General features: G+C 47.7%; 7 protein-coding genes across 7 annotated transcripts; 5 read left to right on the plus strand and 2 right to left on the minus strand.

Moving 5' to 3' along the window:
- Positions 1-6,056: 6,056 nt before the first annotated feature.
- EDB93DRAFT_1042901 (uncharacterized protein) lies at positions 6,057-6,314 on the plus strand (the record flags this gene model as incomplete). The annotated part of the gene is made up of 1 exon (XM_041444585.1): positions 6,057-6,314. A coding segment is annotated over one exon (258 nt), but the record flags the coding sequence as incomplete, so codon positions are not given.
- A 299-nt stretch (positions 6,315-6,613) lies between these two features.
- On the plus strand, positions 6,614-9,331 carry EDB93DRAFT_1244569 (WD40-repeat-containing domain protein; the record flags this gene model as incomplete). Its single annotated transcript, XM_041452225.1, has 8 exons — positions 6,614-7,069; positions 7,122-7,200; positions 7,258-7,557; positions 7,608-8,100; positions 8,153-8,292; positions 8,346-8,692; positions 8,751-9,166; positions 9,217-9,331. The coding sequence occupies 8 exons, from the start codon at positions 6,614-6,616 to the stop codon at positions 9,329-9,331; spliced, it is 2,346 nt and encodes a 781-aa protein (XP_041313525.1).
- Positions 9,332-10,265: 934 nt separating this feature from the next.
- EDB93DRAFT_16262 (uncharacterized protein) lies at positions 10,266-11,349 on the plus strand. Its single transcript, XM_041455558.1, has 5 exons — positions 10,266-10,534; positions 10,608-10,745; positions 10,803-10,849; positions 10,901-10,987; positions 11,041-11,349. Exons 1-5 carry the CDS (start codon positions 10,438-10,440, stop codon positions 11,266-11,268), a joined length of 597 nt encoding a protein of 198 aa, XP_041313526.1. The 5' UTR covers positions 10,266-10,437; the 3' UTR covers positions 11,269-11,349.
- Positions 11,350-11,803: 454 nt separating this feature from the next.
- On the minus strand, positions 11,804-13,468 carry EDB93DRAFT_1074314 (uncharacterized protein; the record flags this gene model as incomplete). Its single annotated transcript, XM_041445085.1, has 5 exons — positions 11,804-12,781; positions 12,835-12,886; positions 12,942-13,198; positions 13,252-13,286; positions 13,345-13,468. The coding sequence occupies 5 exons, from the start codon at positions 13,466-13,468 to the stop codon at positions 11,804-11,806; spliced, it is 1,446 nt and encodes a 481-aa protein (XP_041313527.1).
- Positions 13,469-14,649: 1,181 nt separating this feature from the next.
- On the plus strand, positions 14,650-15,712 carry EDB93DRAFT_16317 (60S ribosomal protein L13). Its single transcript, XM_041455560.1, has 5 exons — positions 14,650-14,837; positions 14,901-14,930; positions 14,991-15,385; positions 15,436-15,612; positions 15,671-15,712. Exons 2-5 carry the CDS (start codon positions 14,909-14,911, stop codon positions 15,701-15,703), a joined length of 627 nt encoding a protein of 208 aa, XP_041313528.1. The 5' UTR covers positions 14,650-14,837; positions 14,901-14,908; the 3' UTR covers positions 15,704-15,712.
- Positions 15,623-17,762, minus strand: EDB93DRAFT_1260214 (fatty acid desaturase-domain-containing protein; the record flags this gene model as incomplete). Its single annotated transcript, XM_041454172.1, has 5 exons — positions 15,623-16,345; positions 16,393-16,765; positions 16,818-16,839; positions 16,890-16,908; positions 16,974-17,762. The coding sequence occupies 5 exons, from the start codon at positions 17,760-17,762 to the stop codon at positions 15,974-15,976; spliced, it is 1,575 nt and encodes a 524-aa protein (XP_041313529.1). The 3' UTR covers positions 15,623-15,973.
- Positions 17,763-18,246: 484 nt separating this feature from the next.
- On the plus strand, positions 18,247-19,657 carry EDB93DRAFT_1237076 (Pal1 cell morphology protein-domain-containing protein; the record flags this gene model as incomplete). The annotated part of the gene is made up of 3 exons (XM_041451379.1): positions 18,247-18,371; positions 18,427-18,602; positions 18,666-19,657. 3 exons carry the CDS (start codon positions 18,247-18,249, stop codon positions 19,655-19,657), a joined length of 1,293 nt encoding a protein of 430 aa, XP_041313530.1.
- Between the last annotated feature and the right edge of the window lie 291 nt (positions 19,658-19,948).

Consider the following 19,948-nt stretch of genomic DNA (forward strand, 5'->3'; position numbering starts at 1 on the left):
GGTAAGGTCCTTGGGGACCAGCCATTTTGTGATGAGGCTACCATTGATACCATCCAATTGTCATTCTTTGATGGCGAGAACTTGTTTGGTAGTCAGTGCTGTGATGATTTCATTTCTGTCTTAGATCAAAACAACAAGCCTGAGGCTACCTGTGGCTATGGTGTGTTTGATTGCAACTATGGTAGGGACCGGTTGTGATACTGTTTCAAACTCTGTATACTGACTACATAACATTCTTTGCAGATTTATGCAATATTGAAGGATTGGAGTAGTGGCAACCCGCCTTCAAGTGCACAAGTCAAATCATCCAATGCCTCCTCCCACATCGGTGTTTACAAGGCTCACCAAGTGACTCTCACATGCATCTTTGATGGTAGTAGAAAGAAGTACCATGCGCTGATGGCACGACTCTACAAAGTAGTCAGGTGTGTCTTGCTTGCGCTATTTTTCATTGAGGCACTCTGACTAACTCAACACCAGTGCAATTGAGAACTTGGCATCCACTGGCTCATCAAGCACTTGTGACTATCTTGATCTCGACGCAATGGTCGAAGAATAAATCAAGCTATAAATATGGCACTGAGTCAGTCACTTCTCTGCATCTAATATACCATTTGTACATACTGATACCCATGCTTATTTGAGTTTGCTGATCTTTTCTTTTCACATCTTTTGATGGTGATATTTTGTTTAATCAATGTTCATGTATGTCAACTTCGACTGAATTCAAGATAATTTGATGGTATTTGAGGAATAATGACCAAAAATTCAAAGAAATTCCAAGTAATTCCAAGTAACTGCGACTGAGCTTGAGAAATCTGGTCATACTGGATTTCACTGAAATTACGAGGGATTCTCAAAAAATTACTGAAATTACCTTGATTTTGTGAAGGAGGTTTTCTCTGATGGCACTGGCAGAGGCAAAAGAGATTCATACAGATTAAGAGCAGGAATGGCCAATGCCTGTTTCAAGAGAAGTCATTCAAAGTGTTTGAATGGCTATATGGAAGATATGATGGACTGAGCCATCTGTATGTGCTGTGTGTTCACAGTATTGAATATACACTCAGTTGGCTATACAAGCAACTGTATTAGTATATGTACCTATTGAATATACACTGAATGAAAGTATTAGCTAGGTAAGTAGACCGTAAATGAAAGTGTCTCACCTCAGTTGGCTATACAAGCAACTGAGGTGCATAGATGACAATGAACAAAGAAAAACTGTACATGATTATGTAAGTAAGCAGTCACAGTGTTACGATAACCGTTATCGTCATTTGTACTGACTTCCAACACTCCTTCTCAAACGATGACTCTAACTCCTAGCTCATGTGCGAAATGCTTCGCCTTAACGCTTGGAAGGGCCTTCGTTAGCGTGTCGGCGACCATGTTCTCCGTCGGGCAGTATAATAGTTCGATTGAGCCATTCTCGATGCAGAAACGAATGTAGTGGTATCGAATATCAATATGCTTGGTGTGTGCATGGTAGCTTCCGTCTTTGGTGAGTGCGATTGCTGACTGGTTGTCACTGTATAGTGTCGTTGGGTGCTGCAGCGGCCGAAAAACTTCCCCGATGAAATGACAAAGCCATTGAGCTTCCTTGGCTGCATGAGTGGCCGCTACGAATTCTGACTCTGCAGTTGACAGGGTTACTAGCTCTTGCTTTCGTGAGCCCCACGATATTGCACCGCCGTCAACCAAAAACGCGAATCCGGTTATGGCACGTCTGTGCTCTTGACTGGTGCCATCAGTGTCAGTATACCCGACTAACCCTGCACCACTCGTCCCAAAAGTGAGTCCCAACTTCCTCGTTCCCAGCAGATAGTGGTATACCCGCTTCACTCCTTCCCAGTGCGTCCACCCTGGCTTGTCTGCGAACTGCGCGAGTGTCGAGACGGCAAAGGCTATGTCTGGACGTGTTCCGATGGCCAGGTACATTAGGGATCCGAGCACTGAGCGGAACGGGACTTGTTTCATTTCAGCAACTTGTGTCGTCGTGGTAGGGGATTGGTCCTGTGTGTACTGAATACTTGGGTCCATAGGCACTGCTGCGGGTTTAGCATCAACGAAGTTGTACTTTGTAATGATAGCGTTGACAAATGATTCTTGGGATAACGAGACGGTGCGTGCTTCATGGTTTCGAGTGACTTTCATGCCGAGTAACCAGCTGATGGGTCCTAGGTCTGTTATTCTAAATCGCGACGCAATTTCGACCTTGAACACTTTAATTAGCTCCTTCGAGCTGCCAGTTATGGTGCAGTCGTCGACGTGTGCTGCGAGGATGAGCAGGTCTTCTCCTATGTGTGCTGTGAACACTCCCCAGTCACTTTCCATCCGCTCGAACCCTAATTCGGTGAGTTCTCTGCACAAACGTTTGTACCATTTTAATGCGCCTTGTTTTGATCCATACAGCGCAACTCGAAGCTTCGCGACCTCGTCCTTTCCTCCTAAGTCCACTCCTGGTGGCAACTCCATATAGATCTCTTCATCCGCGTCAAGCTTGCCATTCAAAAACGCACTGTGGAAATCGAATATGTCAACGTCCCAGTCTTGGTGCGCGGCGATAGCGAGAATCAGTCTCAATGATGCGAGACGAGCCACTGGTGCGTAAGTCTCGTAATAATCAACACCGTATACTTGAGTGAAGCCTCATGCGACTAGCCGGGCTTTATACTTATCGATTTCTCCTGCAGTGTTCCTTTTAATCTTGAAGACCCACTTGCAGCTGACGACATTCTTGTTCTTGGGCCGCTGAACAATGTCCCAGGTACGTGCTTCGTTGAGACTCTGTAGTTCCACATTGACGGTGTCTCTCCACTTCACCCAATCAGATCGTGTCTTCGCATCTTCGATGGTGCTTGGTTCCAGGCCTTCAGCCTCACTCATTCCCGCGAACATCGCATAAGCGGTAAGTTCTTCATCAAATCCCAATTCTCTTCCTAATCCTTCTCCAGACGCTACCATGCCACCGCTACCTTCCTCTCTCTCTTCCTCTACCCTTTGCATCCCTCTAGGAATGATTGGCTCGCCACTCCTACCATCATGAGTACCTTCGCCGCTTCGTAACCTGCGCATATATGGTGATTCTGTTCGCTGACGAGTAGATCATCTAGGGCCAGGTGGCTGCTGTTCGAAGTTTGGACCTAGTGGATCATTTTGAGGGTCTGGGTTTGGCAGGGGATTTGGATCCTGGTGTGGATTGGATGGGGCTTGGGGATTGGTCACTTGCTGATTGGCTTTTGTAGTTTCGCTCTCCTTCTCAATCGGCAAGTTTGGCCTTAGCACTGGACCTTCCTCGTGCTGCCTCACGAACGTTACATTATGTTCGATGGCAATACTCCTCCGGTCCTCAAAATAGATCCGATGGGCTCCACTCTCGGCATCAAATCCTATCCATCAACCTGCGCGTGCGCGCATGTCTAGCTTCGAACCGGTTGGGTCATGCACCCATACCTTGGTCCCCCAGATTGGTAAGTCTGCTAAGTTTGGTTTCTTGCCGTGCAACATCTCATATGGAGTTTTCCCTTCTAGCGAGCGTGTGGCAGTGCGATTCTTCACGTAGACAGCGTGTTTGATGCCTTCACCCCACATATTCTTTGGTAGACCACTTGCATGTAGCACTGCATGGACATGTTCGACGAGTGTGCGATTCAACCTTTCAGCGACTCCGTTGTGTTGTGGGGTATCATGGGTGGTGAGTTTCCGTTCTGTCCCTTTTGCTCAAAGATGTTGAGTGAATTCATCACTGAGGTACTCTCCGCCATGATCTGACCGTAAACACTTGACCTGAATGTTGTGCTGGGTCTGCAACCATGCCTCATAAGTCTTGTATGATTCAAATGTTTCGGACTTTGACCCTTGGAGGTATAGGCATGTATAACGGGAGTGGTTGTCTGTAAACGACACGTAATAGGTCTTCCCACTTGGTGTTTGAACTTGGGAGGGTCCCCACAAGTCAGTATGGACTTCGTCGCTGAGGTTTTCACATCGTTTTGGGTCTCGCTCCTTCCCTATTGGTTTGCGTGTGGCTTTCGCATATTCGCACGATTCGCACTGACCCATGGTAGCACGATTGGGGTCTAGTGTGACTCCTTCTATCATCCCCTTTGCTAACATCTCTCGAATAGCCAACAGGGAGATATGGGCCATTCATTGGTGTAAGTCTTCCATAGACTGGACCTTAAACGTGTTCATGGCCACTGCACTTGGGGTAGGTTCGTTTCGAATGCGATATAATCCTCTACTGACAGTAACTTTGCCTAGTGTCTTGTTCTTAGCATCTAGAATTCGGCACGAGTCTCCACGAAATAAGGCCGCATAGCCTGCGCAAGTGAGTCTGCTGATCGAGACCAAAGTTGCTCCCATTGACGGCGCATAAAGGACATTTGTCAACAGGATGCGAGTCTTGGTGTTACCATTAGGGATTTCGATGGGAAGGTCACCTTTGCCTATGGCATCAAAGGTACGTTTATCGGCTGCTTCAATCGGGTATGGGGGAATTGATTTGAAATTAATGAAGCAGTCACGGTATGGGGACATGTGTTGTGATGCACCACTGTCGTAGAGATCAACAGATGCTCTGTGTGTGTTCATGTTGTTTTGTGCGAGCTGGGCACTGTCAAACAATATTGACAATGTGTCTCGAGGTTTGGGTTCGTCGTCCCAAATATCTTCAGTGCTCACCAACCACACCCCATCAGGTTCAGAATTGTCCTTCAAGTTCGATGCATCCGCATTTGACCCGCTAGCCTTGGATTTGTCATCATCTTTCGACTTCGACTTCTTCCCACACGACTTCCACCCTTTCGGTGCTTTACCAGCTTTGCCTCCTCCGTCTTCCCAGCAGTCCTCTTTCTTGTGACCTTTCCAGCCACAATTGTTGCAATTGTATGGAAATTTGGGCTTCTGTGAATGCTGCTTGCCCTTATACGAGGTCCCATCGGCCGAGAAAGCTACGTCGTCACTCTTTGACTTCCCTTTTGTCCCGTTCTGGATGAGTAATCGGTCGTACTCATTTATAACAAGATTCATGAGTTCGTGCACGGTGGGTGTTTTCTGATGCAGCTGGATACTTGTCGAAACAGCTGATAGGATATTGTTATAGCTGTGTGGGAGCGATGCGAAGGTGATGTTGAAAAAGTCTTTGTCTGGGACAGGGTCACCAGCTGATGCTAGCTCTTCTCATAGTTTTCGCAATGTGTCTACGTGAGCTCGAGCATCCCCGCCTTCCTTTAGTTTCAGCTCGCCGAGCTGACGACGTAATTCCATGGTGACAGCTAGTGATCGATTCTCGAATTGGTTCTTCAGTGTGTTGAAGAAGTCCTTCGCGGAGGTTAGGGAGAGGAGTTGAATGAATAGCGTATCTGGGACCAGTACTGCTATTTGTTGCCTAACAATGACATCGTTCTCGTTCCACTTCTTGATCGCAGTCTCGTAAGCTTGCATTTCAGCTAGCTCTGTGGGTGTTGTAGGTGACCATCCAGCTGCTTGTCCAGCTGCTGGATTAACTGGCATCCCTAATCCTGTAAGGTGCCCTGACAGTCCACGAGCTAACAACGAGAGTTCGAGTCTGCCTTTCCACAGAGGCCAATCCTTCCCTGAAGCATCCAACTTCGGGACTCTCCAGAACTCGTCTCTGTGTTTAACATTCGAGGACATTGTGTGGGTGATCTTTTTCAGTTGCGGAGCTCAGGGCTCATAACCTATTGAATATACACTCAGTTGGCTATACAAGCAACTGAGGTGCATAGATGACAATGAACAAAGAAAAACTGTACGTGATTATGTAAGTAAGCAGTCACGTGTTACGATAACCGTTATCGTCGTTTGTACTGACTTCCAACACACAGTATGAGAGATATGCTGTTAATATTCATCTATCAGGGGATATATTGTCAATGAATCTAGATTTTCTCTGTGTCTCAGACAACTTCATTATCAAAAAGTGCGTGATTTAGAACATATCAATGTGTTTTTCTTTTGACGATGTTCTAATTGATGGTCTTACATTGGAGAAACGTGGGATAATGTTTGAAAATTTGAAGGCCATTGGACTCAAAGTATGTCTACAGTGCAAATCTTCTATGACACAGAATAAAATCCCTTCATTAGTGCTTGCAAATGGCTTGTTCCATGGCACCCTCCCTAATCAATTTTGTGATCTGACCTGGGTCAAGGAGAAGACCTGTGCCATATATTCCATTACTGTACATGTCACCTGCCTATTTCAATCATCCAATCTATCACAGCCCCAGGTTTTCCATGGAAATACCTGTGCGCACGACATGAATGTTATGTCTACTGTGTCTGTTGCCATGGACCTCCACAGACATTAACAGGTTTTTGAGTGTTGTTTTTATTGGTCTCGAAATTTTTCTGTACATACCCAAATGTTGTTGTATACTGATATCATAGACTGTTTGCTACAAATCCATCGTCATTTCTTGAAGTTGAAGTCGAGGGTTGGCACTTTCCAGCGCCGCTACGATTATATAACTTGATTACGTAATCAAACACCTTGTCTGTTGAACATTAGGGACCTCGACGTCACGGTATCATCGATCATTTCTAACATTACAAACCGAACACTAGTACTGGACTGGTCATACCTATGTCTGTTGCGACGCCTGCAGCCTCGTCTTCTGGAGGCGTTTCTCCAGTTAACGCCAGTGCGCCTGATGTCACCCAGAACGTAAGCTCAATCGACCGTCTGGTATTGGAGTATCTTCGCTCTCGGGGACACAAGGATGCAGAAAGGGCTCTTAACGAATCACTTGAAAGCGGGAGCGCAGATGAGTCTGGGAAGACTGTATCTGCTGAAGATCTCATCAAGACTCTTGCTGTTTATGCACAAAAGCCATCGCGCCCGGGAGACAATGTATTGAAGGAAAGTGCAAACGTTCTACAGGAACTTACGGCGATGGGAAATCCGCCGAGTATACAGAACTTGATTGCCAGCCTTGGGACTGTTGGTGCGGAAGAGATCCTGTCTGTTGATCCAACGGACAAGGAGGAAGGATTCCGAGAGCTCGAAGCGTGGGTTGAAGGTTCGCTTGACATGTACAAGGTACTCCGAGAGCATGCATCTGCCATAGATGTAGGCTAATTTTATCAAATAGCCCGAATTTCGACCTATCCTGTTTCCCATATTTTGTCATTTTCATCTGGATCTTGTCCAGCGAGGATTCAAAGAAGCTGGTATGTCTGGCAAGTCCTCTATTACATAAGTTCTACCGATATTTTTGCATTTCCTAGCTCTGCGCTTCTATGCGACGTATTCGCCGTCTTTATCCCCGATGCATCACAGCACTTTACATCATCTATCGACTCTCCTGCTTCCCTCGCATGTTCAGAATGATGACGATGCACAACGCTTCAAGAATGAAAAATATGTCATAAGAATGAGCCGGTCAGGTTTCAGCTTGCTAGTGGGATGGCTGACAGAAGGAGTTGGAGGTGAAGCCACTGGCGCAGGGGATGGCTTTTCTGGCGAGAAGGGAAAGAGAGGCCGAGCAGCAATTATGCGAGTGGTGAACAACCATCTTCGCTTTGATGGTAAATTTTTGACTTCTAAAGTAATGTATATGAACTCAAACTTGAGCTAGTGACTTCAGCGAGCGCTACAGCAGTTTCGCCCAATGCATGGGAAGAATCGACTGGCCTGTTGTCGCAACTCATTCCGCAAACAAGCGCTTCTGCCACTCCTAACCCCCATGCATTCAATGCTTCCAAAGGCGAACTAAAACTTGGCCCTGCCCCTATCTCGGAAGAGTTGCGCACCGAGACTGAACGCGTCATCCGCGAACAATCTGTACTGGACCGCGATCCCAATGCTCAATATGATTTACAATTCCTGAGGCCCCCAGCTATCCAAGGGGTTGTCTCACCCACTGAATCAGACATGCTCCCTTATCCCCAGTCGTTCAAAACCGTTGATGTTCAAAGAGAGGTCGAGAAAGTACGAGATGCAAGGAAACGCATACGACTTGAGCCCTCTGCGCTAAGTTCTATTGACATGAATTCAGTGCAAGGAGGCGCTGCCCGTGCGCGTGGCTTGCCTAGCATCTGTGCGTATACGCTACATGACGTCGGAGAAGGGTAAGTACCTGAAACGGATTCGGCATATCTCCTAATAAAATACTTTGAGCAGTGCGCCGTGTTGCACCTTCTCACCTGACTTGACTCTCATGGCGGCCGGCTTTTCTGAGAGCTACATTCGTCTATGGAGCTTGAAGAATGAAAAACTCAAGGGACTACGCAATGACTTCTCTTTGAGTTCAGTGAAGGATTGTGAGTCTCTTAAGTTGAATGAGTGACAATGGTGATGTTTATTCGAACGCTAGCTGGATCGTTGTCGAAAATACAGCAAAAAGAAGGAAATACAACCCGAAAGCTCGTCGGCCACAGCGGTCCTGTGTATTCTTTGTCTTTTGATCCATTGGGAGGATCAGCAGCGCCCCCAAGATACCTCCTTTCTGCTTCAGCAGATGCAACTACGCGGCTATGGTCCCTTGACACAATGACGAATGTCGTTGCTTTCCGTGGCCACCAAAACCCAGTATGGGACGTTCAGTGGAGTCCTATGGGCATCTATTTTGCAACAGCAAGCCGTGATCGAACCGCCAGGTTATGGTCAACAGACCGTACATCATGTTTGAGAATATATGCAGGACACTTGAGTGACGTGGATGTAAGTGACCTTGCAGAAGATAAGTTTTCTATACTGATTTGATGTTCGTTGATTCAAGTGTGTCCGGTTCCATCCTAATTCACTATACCTCGCTACGGGTTCGAGTGATTGGACTGCGCGACTTTGGGATGTTCAACGTGGTGCTTGCGTTCGCGTTTTCATCGGCCATCAGGGGAGCCTCTCGACATTGGCCATCAGTCCAGATGGGCGATATCTCGCCAGCGCAGGCGAAGACCTTGCCATCAATCTATGGGATCTCGGCTCCGGACGTCGTGTCAAAAAAATGACTGGGCATACAGCATCTGTATACTCTCTCTCGTTCAGTGCTGAGTCATCCATGCTTGTAAGTGGAGGTGCAGACTGGACGGTACGCTGCTGGGACGTGAGGGGAGCTGGTGGGCCCGGTAAATCACGGGAGAGTGGCGCTGCTGAGTCTCCTATCACACGGACGATCGACAACGAAAACAATGAAACGTTCGTTACATGCAAAATATTTCACGCATTGATATTAACATTACCATCAGATCGGACCTGCTCGCGACGTTCCCTACCAAACGGACTCCCATCACCAACGTGCACTTCACCCCCCGTAATTTATGCTTGGTAGCAGGTAATTATCTTGCACCCGACTCACGATAATTAATTTGCCACTCTTGTTTTTGTACGTCGTTGTTCACGTTGACGTAGAGCATTTCGTATATTCACGTTAAACCTAAACCATGATAGTTTATTTCCTGCAGCCATCCGTGTCAGCACGGTTTAAAAATCACTCGGCCAGTTGTCCACTTCGTGTCAACGCTGCTAAATCTAAGTCTTGATAGATTGCGGCTGTTCGTCTCCGATTTCCCATCGAACTGTTGTCGCCACTTTATATTGATCCTTGCTGTAGCCGATGTACTGAATGAATTACTTGATGTCATGGGAGGGTATCTTTTCAAACGTCTCCACATCCTGATTTTCGGCAGGGGATTGTCGCGCCTTCGTTCCTGCATTAGCGGTCTTCGTCATCGTCCCCTGTGCTGCCAGACGTGCTTGCAGTAATAGTTGATCCCCGACTATCTTTGATATAGCCTTCATCTTCCTCGTCGTGCTGTTGTGCATTAGATTGACATGAGCGGTCAAGCGAGGCATTCCAGATTTATTGTGACATTACCTTATTGTTTGCTCTTTCGATCTTCAGGTTATCCAATTGTATAATGTACTTCTGTGACACTTGCTCATCTTTGTGAGAGGATGATAATTCTTCGAACTCCTCTAAAGACTCTGCTGTCAGCGGGCGGGGCACGCGTGTGCGGCGGAGTGTCTCGGATGAACGCATTGATGAATACAAGCCAGTTCTGATTTTCCGAGGTGACGGCAAGTTCTCGTATATGATACAGTGATTTAGTGGTCGCTCAAAGGCTCGCAAGTAGCGAGCAGTCTTTCATGTTATACTTGGGCACATTTGAAAAGAAAGGACCAGTTTGAAAGTAATTCATAAGGATCATAATTGCGCTGAATACAGCGGGTACATGGTGATCCTTGGTTGTCGACTAGTTCAAGTTTTGTCAATGGCCCGGGGAGCCCTTCAACACTGATAATGAGTCACGTGAACATGCAGTAAATAGCCCTTTCAGCCGAGGCTACACCCCACTGCACGTCAGACGTACGCAACGACGAGCTCTAACGGTCCTCACTCACAGAAGTTCGTCCAGCATCATTATGAATTGAACTTGGTTTGATCCTGCAATCTGCAGATACACATAATGGATAATGATGCCATGATGGAAGGCAGTAGTTGCTCCGTACAGGTAGCGCCGCGGCTGCCTAGTATTGAGAGTGAATACACTTCCTCTTTGATGCGTACGTACAGTGATTCGCCAAGTATCTGATTGTACTCAAGTTTTATGTTTTTGACATCTCCTTTGGGGAATAGCCAATGTCCTCCCGCCTGCCCGCGAGTTTCGAGATATTCAAGTCAAGGTGCATATTCGTCGACCTGAGAAGGACTCTTGGGCATACCTTGGACGTGCTTTGGTGTCACAAGAAGTCGTAGGCCAGTCCTCTCGTGTCGGTGAGCATCGATTCATTCGCAAGATTACGTTCGATCTCTAATCATATCCCCATACAGTTGTACGCTCATTGACATCTAGCAAGGTGCTGGTCGCATTCGGAGAGGTAACAACGACTTTCCTTCACACTATCATAATACTAAGTGACTTGACACAGGCGTCCGAGCTCCAAGCCGAAAAACGCGGCAACTTCGTTGTCGTCGGCTGTGTGGAGGGTTCTCGGGTTATCTCATGGTCTTTGAACGTGATTGGCTGTCCTTCTTGATCGTGTCACACCAAGCTCATGCCAAATTTCAGGCCGTGAACAACTCCGAAACCCTTCGCTTGCTTGCAAGCATTGAACTCGCATGCTATCGTTGCAGGCTCGCCGTAGTTGATCCACGAACCCATACTAGGGCTCGTCGGCGCATTGAGCGTGTCATTAAAGAGGATAGACGCAGGAGACATAGGCGTCGTAAAGACCAGGATGCAATGATTGACGCATTCCAACAACACCATCTTGGCGATGATGTGCCAGATTCATGAACACAGTTCACTTCTTGACAATGGATGGATTAGACAGAGTAACGGCGTATTGACTAACAACCGTACAGGATTGCGCAACCTTGAAGGTGCGCAGTAGCATGCAATTTGTACTCTAAACTCCCCCCCCTGACAACTTCTTATTCCGATGACCTGACTTCGAGCATGTATTATTTAGACAAAACTGATGTTTGTTTATCGCAATTCATCTCACCGACTGTCTTGAGATACGCACAGTATGCTTGTTTGTTCTCACACAATGTGTCCAGCACAAGTTGCATACAAGTACCAAATCTTCCTTTTGTATTGCATGGCCTCCGGTTGCGGCGGGACTCCCGGTGACGATATGTTACGAATGTGAAGGGAGCGAGCTTAGCGCTGGGCATACATAAGTGGTTTATGTAAAAAAACCGATTGTAATGAAGCGCCACAAAAGCAGTAGAAATAGAAAACAAGACGCCTCCTATACGAAAGAAAACTGTCCGCAACACGTCGAGGGAGACAAGAGAGTGCACACTGTGACAACATAAATCGAGCATCATGAGTGAGGCGGTAGAGAAGAGTGCGACGAAGGGGGTGAATCAAATGCGCTACCGGCATATGCTAGATCGGTTGGACCCGAATGACCGGACTGTGATGATATCGGCCTTGGCACTGACCCTGGCTGTGTGGCAAGGGGTTGACGATGCTCTGAATACTGCGGGGGAAGTTCTACTACGCCATCCTCGTTTGGCAAAACATCCTCCACGTCAGTATGCAAGATGAACCGAGTAGATGGTTTGTATGCTGTTTGGCCAGCCATTGCAGCTTTTCGTCTACCAGTAGATGTCATAGATGTACCACCATCACCGTACCCGGCGAAGCTGTCTGGTGCAGATATCTGACGCGAATGTTGTGTCTGATTAGATGGTATGTGAGGGTCGCTGAGTGCGAAATTGCCAGTGGACGGACTAGTTAGGTGCGATTGGGCTGTGGGGTGGATGGGCGGAGCAAGGCGGCTGACAGAGTCTGCCTGATATGGGAATGGGTAAATTGGTGGAACGTGACCATATCGGTTCCCTTCGTGATCGAGATCCATAGATGGGAGTCGACGTGAATGGCGGTTCGAAGAAGACATGACGTACGGAGAGCGAGACGCTCTTCGTTTGCGCAACAAGAACATGCCGAGGGAGATCAATGCAGCGAGGGCTACCACGCAGCCAATGGCTGCACTAGCAATAGTAACAGTATTACTACTTGATGGAGTGCTTTGATCGGACGTGGGCGAAACGACAGCTGACGTGGATGCTGTGGTGGATGAAGGCACAGATGCAGTTGACGATGGTGAGTTGGAGCTGAGGCACGTGGCATTGTTTGAAAGCGCCACCGTCTCGAGGTCAGAGCTACCACCTTGCCTACCCTGGGAATCTGTCATCACAAATACGAGGTTTGTCCCTGCGCTAACATCTGCAACCCAAGTGTAACTGGGGCCAATCGGAGGGTGAAGTATAAGAGACTCTCCACCAGGAATAAGTGCCTAGGAAAAGCTAAGTATATCCATCATCATGATAGAGTCGGTGGTGACCTTACCGTAATAGTAATTGGTTGAACCGCATTGTCGTATTCATCAAAGGTATACCCACTAAGGAAATGGTAGGTCAATGCAACAAAAAGGTTAGCCGATCATCATAACTTACTTGCATTGCTGGAGTGATGTTGGCAAATCAAACGTAAAATCCAGAGATGCACCTGTGGTATTGCAGTTGTTCTTGCCAACAGGATTACCGACCTTTAAGACTGGCGATGTCCCACCTGAGCCAAATGCGGTGGCATCAGACATAGTAAGTAGAAATTGTGTGTCATTCCAAAATGATAATGGCGATATTGTATATGAGCCTTTGCCATTGCTGAAGGCTGATGCTGGTACAGATATATTCTGCGGTACTGCGAAGACCTAGAAGGCGCAAGATTAACGCGTGATTGACACGCATGATAACGCCGACGAACGGGAGTCAAAAGGATCTCAAATGGTGGTTGACCACCTGATTGTTGCGATGAAGCTCAGCAGGAGTATATAAAGTATACTAGATGCTTGCTTACCAGTCCATGAAACAGAGAGATCGCCGCATTGAGTTGGAGTCCCGACTATCACACTGAATGCGTGCACTGCTGAGAAAAAAGGAATTATGCACGTAAACGAGTGAAGGTGGGGTGAATTTCGCATGTCCAAATAATGAAGAAAATGGTAAAGAAAGACACGGACACAGTCCCAGCCAAGGAATAACGACAGAATTTGTGCAGAGCTGAAAATATCGTGCCTTGACGACCTCATGTCAATTAGTTGCTTATGTCAGCATAGGTATTGGTTTCCGAGTCGCGCTCCGTACTAACGGCGGAAGCATAATATATGAGACATGAGCACACTGCAGAGGTGCGCTGCACATTGTATGTCGGAAGAGCTTTGATAATACTATCCATATAATAAGGTGAATTTAAAATTTCATTGATCGTGTCAGGAGAGGAGATGGGAGCCAATATTTCACAATAGATACAACAACGGTGGCTTGGACGCAAGGCAGCGGCGCGTGCCTGTTGACTGCAAGGTCCATCATTGTCTGGATACCAGTGACCTTGAAAGCTGGAAGACATCAAAAATGATACGCATCACGAGTTGTCCCCCGTATCCAGTACTTGACTATAGAAGCGGTGGATTTGATTCGGAGGGAGAACGAGTAAGCACAGCTCGATGTCCCCTCTGCATCGTCTGTCGAAAGGTTGACGTTAGTTGTAATACGGCCAAGGAATATTGGGGGAAACCGCGACCACAGCTGATTACAGTGTATTGATCATGTGCAATATATCTGATTGAATTCCTGACACGACTCCAGCAAAATACGCACTGCCAAAAACAGTCAGGCCAGAACGTGTGAAGGCGGGCTACAACATGATAGCGCAAGTTTCTTGTACTGAGTGCAATTTTATAGTAGGAAGACATAGGTCTGAGATCTGAACCATGTACCCACTGGCAAAGCTTGGGTTTGTTACGGCTGATGCATATGCATCAGGGACAGCTAATGCAGGCTTAAGAGATAAAAATGGCATAGGTAAAAATATTCAGACACTACCTGCAGGAATTGAACACTGTCGCTCCTGATAGTTGATGATCGAAAATTGTCTTTTTAACTACCTTCTCTGTGAACTGTCACGGTGAGGTTGAAAAATTTACTTTCGTTAGGTCACATTATGATACAGGGAACCTGCTGTGAGGGAGTGCGAGAGGAGACGAATATCACCACAGATCTCACGGCGCAGCTGTCACGCTTCGACGACGCGTGACTACAATAATGTCCACGTGAGGATTAATTTTCAAAAATCAATCGCCGCATTAACCCACGGCAATCGCCGAAGTCCAAATCTTGTGCTAGGTGGTAAGCTGCTCGCCGTCCTCAGCGTCAAGAAAGCCCGTCCTCAAGGTGAGTATGCTCGTCCATTGCATATTCTGCCATAGTAGGCCTGCTTTTGCTGCACATGATCTATCGGAGAAATTGGTGCAGACAGGTGGAAAAGCTGGATTCGACCATATGCTGTCAGATGTACTACTCTACATGCATACACATCACAAAACCATTGTGCTAACGTTATAATTTTCGCTCTAGACTAAGCCATGGGTTTCGCGCACAACAACGGTTTGTACCTCACCAGAAATGTTCTTTCGACACGTCCGATCTGACATTATCTGTGCATAGTACTTCACTCCAACCATTTCCGCAAAGACTGGCAGCGCCGGGTACGCACCTGGTTCGATCAGCCCGGTCGCAAACTCCGCAGACGCAATGCCCGCAAGGCCAAGGCTGCCGCACTTGGTGTCCGCCCACTCACTCTCCTCCGTCCCGCTGTTCGCGCCCAGACTGTCCGTTATAACCGTAAGGTCCGGGAGGGCCGCGGGTTCACCCTTGCTGAGCTGAAGGAGGTTGGTATCAACCGCAAAGAAGCACTTGGTGTCGGTATTGTCGTTGACCACAGGAGGAGGAACTTGAGCGAGGAGGGGAAGAAACTGAATGTCGAGCGGTTGAAGGCCTACAAGGCCAAGCTGATCGTTTTCCCTCGGAATGCTAAGAAGCCCAAGAAGGGCGACTCGACTGTGTGTGATGCCCTTGGAATGTTGGATTGATTTTGATTTTTGCTTGACAGGGTGACGATCTCAAGGCTGAGACCACACGCACGCACCTTCCACTTCCTGCACCCTACGTTCACGAAGCACCTCGCAAAATCACAGAAGATGAACGGTCGTTCGAGGCTTTCAAGACCCTTCGCGTTGCACGAGCTGATGCTCGGTATGATGGTGTACGCAAAATCCGGGCAGCCAAGGTTTGTTGTTCACTAGCTACCATGAATTCAGCTACTCAAGGGGTGTCCTTATTTGCAGAAGGAGGAAGAGGAAGCAAACAAGAAAAAATAGTTTCTCTTCTTTATGTCTTACCACATTACATCATGCTTTCTGGTTACCCTCTTGTATGCTCCTAAAAGCCGGGTGCGACAAGTCGTGCCTAGGGTATCACATGCGTTACGTATGCTCATGGACACGACTGTTTTGCATTGCATCAAAATCGCAAGAGCCACTTCAGTGTAACAATCACACGTTCTATCTATATAGTCATGATGTATCAGAGCATGAAGATGCCGAAGGTAGTTGGATCTAGTAATGCCTCTGTCGAAGAGTCCCATGCGCTTATCGCAACTTTTTCTCCATCGCCTCCCGAATCTCGTGATTGGCGACCATACCCACAATCTTCGCTTGATCCGCCACACCTTTGAGAACGTTGAGCACTTCTCCATTCCCGCTAATGAATCCGAATTCGGCATACACAAGGTTTTGTTCCTTGGCAAACTCCTTCACCAAAACGCTAGCCTCACGCAAGTTGTGTCGTGGGAGACGCGGGAAGAGGTGATGAGTCACCTGGAGATGCAACCCACCATGCATAAATGAAAGGTGAGGGGGGCATATGACGTCTGTTGTAGTTCGGAGCTGACGGTGTGGGAATGACTCCACCGGCCCCAAATCCTCCGTAGACATGGAGAAATGTGATAAAACGATCTGTGGCTAAATGAATGAATGAGCAATACGCCGAGATAGTCACGTGCCTGGACATGGAGAGGGCTCGTAGTGACATGCGAGACCAAAAGATATGTAATGGCTCTGCTCCATGATCCACATCCTTTCAGGACTGCTCCAAACCAACACCAGAAGAATAGGACGCCGATGACTTCGAGCCACCAGGACCACCGGCCACCCTTTGCTCTTCGGTGATCGAAGGCTTTGCGCCACAAGAAACCATATGCATTGGCATATAGATTGAAGCGGCCAAAACCAAGCAATATGTAGAAGAGCTTATGTTGTAAGGAAATTAAGAAAGCGGAAACTCGATCGAAGACCATAGTTCGTTTGTAGTACGACGACCATAACGAGTTGAAAAATGCCGTTGAGACTGCGAGGAATGGTAGATGCGCGATATCAGGATCACTGTCATTTTTCTCAGATGTATGTGAGGCCACACAATAGCCATCGAACTTACTGCGAAGGATGATTTGTAACCACTAAGCAAGTATCAGTAGTTAGACCGAGATGTTTTAGGTAGAAACCTTACAATGATGCACGTTGTGATTCTTGAAGATTCAGAGATACGAGGTGTTGAGCGACGACTGAACATGAAAGAAGTAAGTGAACTTACGTCAACCCACCAACCGACACTCAAGCCACCGATGAAATCAGCCAATAAAATGGCAACGAGGCGATCTTTCGTCCAATCATGAGTGACGCCCATGTGTCCTAAATCGTGGACGGTGAATACGAGCTGGTGCCATAGAAGGCCGAGGCACACAGCACTTGTTATGAGCCAGTCATGGGAGTAAGCTACTGCGGATGACGCAGCGAGGAGAAGATAGCGGGCAATCTCTGGGCCGTAACCAGTAATGTAACGAGTGTTATAAAGACCGGCGTCGATGATGCGATTATGCAACACCTTGTAAGCAGCAGAATGACGAGCTTGGTCTTTCAGGGAAAGCGTCGTTGGAGGGGGAACCAAATGAGATAAAGTGGGACCTGAAGCTTCAAGAAGGCAAGAGTCCCGTTCGACCAGGAGAATCTCGGAGGAGAGATTCGAAGGTGGTGATGGAGTGGCCTCATTATGCCATGCGCTTTTGCCATCAGAAGACAATTTCCGAACCCAACCTGTCATGATTGGGGGTACAAGAGGTTCCCAAATACCGCCCGAGGTTTCGACCGTGCCAATGACGTAGGACTTTATTTTCGCAAGAGTCTGGTCACAGTGATACGCGTCTATCTCGTCAGTGGCATCGCGCCCTACGAAATGAAGAATTGCGAGGGAACCACCTGGATGGGCGTTTAACCAAGCTTGGGGGATGCGCAACAACTGGTTATTGTAGACAACCAGTGTTTGACCTGCAAGAATGTGGGCTGCGACTGCCTCTCTGGTCCATTCCTTCTTTGTTGCACCCATAGCAGCAGGTTGCTGCAAGGTGACGGAAGTAGCTAGTGATGTAAAGAGCTACCGTTTTGAAAATTTGACCGTAAATGACTGAAAGTGGATAACACACTACGGCCAGATTGCCAAGTCGGTATAAATACGGCGAACATAGCCTTTGAGTGACAGTATCGTTCCCGCCGTCACAGTCGACGCCCACCATTATCACGGACGACGAGCAGCATTACCATCAAATATTCTTCTTTGAAGTAAATAACGCTTGGTCTGGGCGTGTCAATAGGTGAACACGGGTAACATGGCCAACTCGCATTTGTTGAGTACTTCCAATAATCCAGCTAGCAAGCATATCCCATCAAGAAAGCCAACTCAACCACCCAAACCTAGTAGAACCCGCCACAGATCTCATTCAGACCCCTTCTCAGACCCAGTTTACCCATCAAAGCCTGTTCCCCGCCTCCCCCCAGAGCTTCCGCCTAAATATCCCCAATACAATACTAGGATGGCCCCATCTCCAGCCAAATCTCTCCCACATCGCGATAATACAATCGTAGAAGCTGTTAGGGACACTGTCCAGGTCAGAGGTGTAGATCAGTCTTCACGCACAAGAATGGGAAGAAGTCAAACGTATGTTTTTGTCTCGCCCATTTTTCTCACTGACGCCAATCTTTTTACTTATCAGTGCCCAGGGAAACTCCCCATTACGTCCCACACACGTCGGTCGTCGTTCATTATCCCAGGACTCTATCCTTCACACAGCGAATGCTCTTGATAAGGCCAAGGGCAAGGCACGAGGCAAGAAAGGCTCCATGCATGCGGACGTCATAGACAGACTTGATTTTACTGGCGTCGGTCCCAGTACGTTCTTATTCGGCTCCCTAAGCTACTATTTATTCATTTATAATCTTTTTTATGTTCTAGTGTTCCATCATGATGGTCCATTTGATGCTTGTGCTCCGTCTCGTAACCGCCATCGAACTAAGGCGCCCATGCTTGCCTGGAGCAGCGCGGGGGCAGATGTGGCACTATCCAATGAATCCCCTTATCCCCCACCTGACGCTTACAATGGTGCCTTCTCCGCTGCCTACCAACCACCAAAGAAGAAAGTCGATGCCATTGCAGAAGCATGGGGTATCCATGAGCCAGAACCGTACGAGGAATTTTTTGCAGGCGGGGGCACTGGTAGACGTGATGGTGACACACCGTCTAATTCAATCTACGCTGGGAGGGAAGGTCACGGATCACGGAACGGCACGCCGCGACACTCCCTTGGAAAGCGCTCCAAGGACGGGCGTGACCTTCGTGATATCTATAGAGAGTACCCCGATGACGATATGAAACAGATGCAAGCTCGCGACCGGGAGCGTGGTGGTGAGAGAGAAGGAAGACGCACTAAACGCGGTGGTATCCCGCCCCCGCAGCCTATTCTTGTGCCAGAAGCCCAGAGTACCGATTATGACAGCGCACCAGGGTCTCCGTCACTGCCAGGAGTCCCAAAACGCACCAAATCATTGATGCAGCGCATTCGCAAAATGCGTGACTCCCCAAACGTGCCCATGGGTTTTGACGAGAGTGTCGAGCCTCCTTCTCCCAATGTAGATATCTACCAACCATCGCGTCCTACACATCGGTCACAAAATTCGTTCCTTGGGCGCTTCTCCAACGGTTACAACGGTCCTGGTCGTCCAAACCCCTCACCTCCTTCAGATGAAGCATATGTGTACGTCGATGATGTGCGTAGGGACAAACGACTACCTGCAACCCCTTATGCTCCAGCGACAACTCGAACGCCATCTGCCGAAGACAGACGCGGATACTTTGACGGTGCATCCAGTTCTCCGCCATTGGGCGGTCTTGGGCGAAAAACTAGTTTATTGAAGAAAGTGAAGGATGTGGTCAGGGGCCCAAAATGAGCCTAGTCCTCAATTCCTGTATGTACCTGAGTATTTGTTCGCTAGCCCTCATACGCATGTCTTGATGAGACTACTCTAGTTTTTGTTCTTTCTTGCACTTTTACAGCCATGATCGTTGCTCTGTTTGTCTTCTCTCGTCCAAAGTTCGGACGAGATATTACTAGGAATCGGTTTTGTGTGTTTTTTCCTCCTTCGTCGTCAACGCTCCTGATTCCATGCTTGTATCCATTACGGTGTTTGTGAAAATTTACATATACACGCGAGACGGTTCATTTACTTTGCATTTTTCTA

This window comes from Suillus bovinus (genome assembly GCF_016758785.1).
Source record: "Suillus bovinus strain UH-Sbo-P2 chromosome Unknown EDB93scaffold_1, whole genome shotgun sequence".
Classification (NCBI taxonomy): Eukaryota; Fungi; Basidiomycota; class Agaricomycetes; order Boletales; family Suillaceae; genus Suillus; species Suillus bovinus.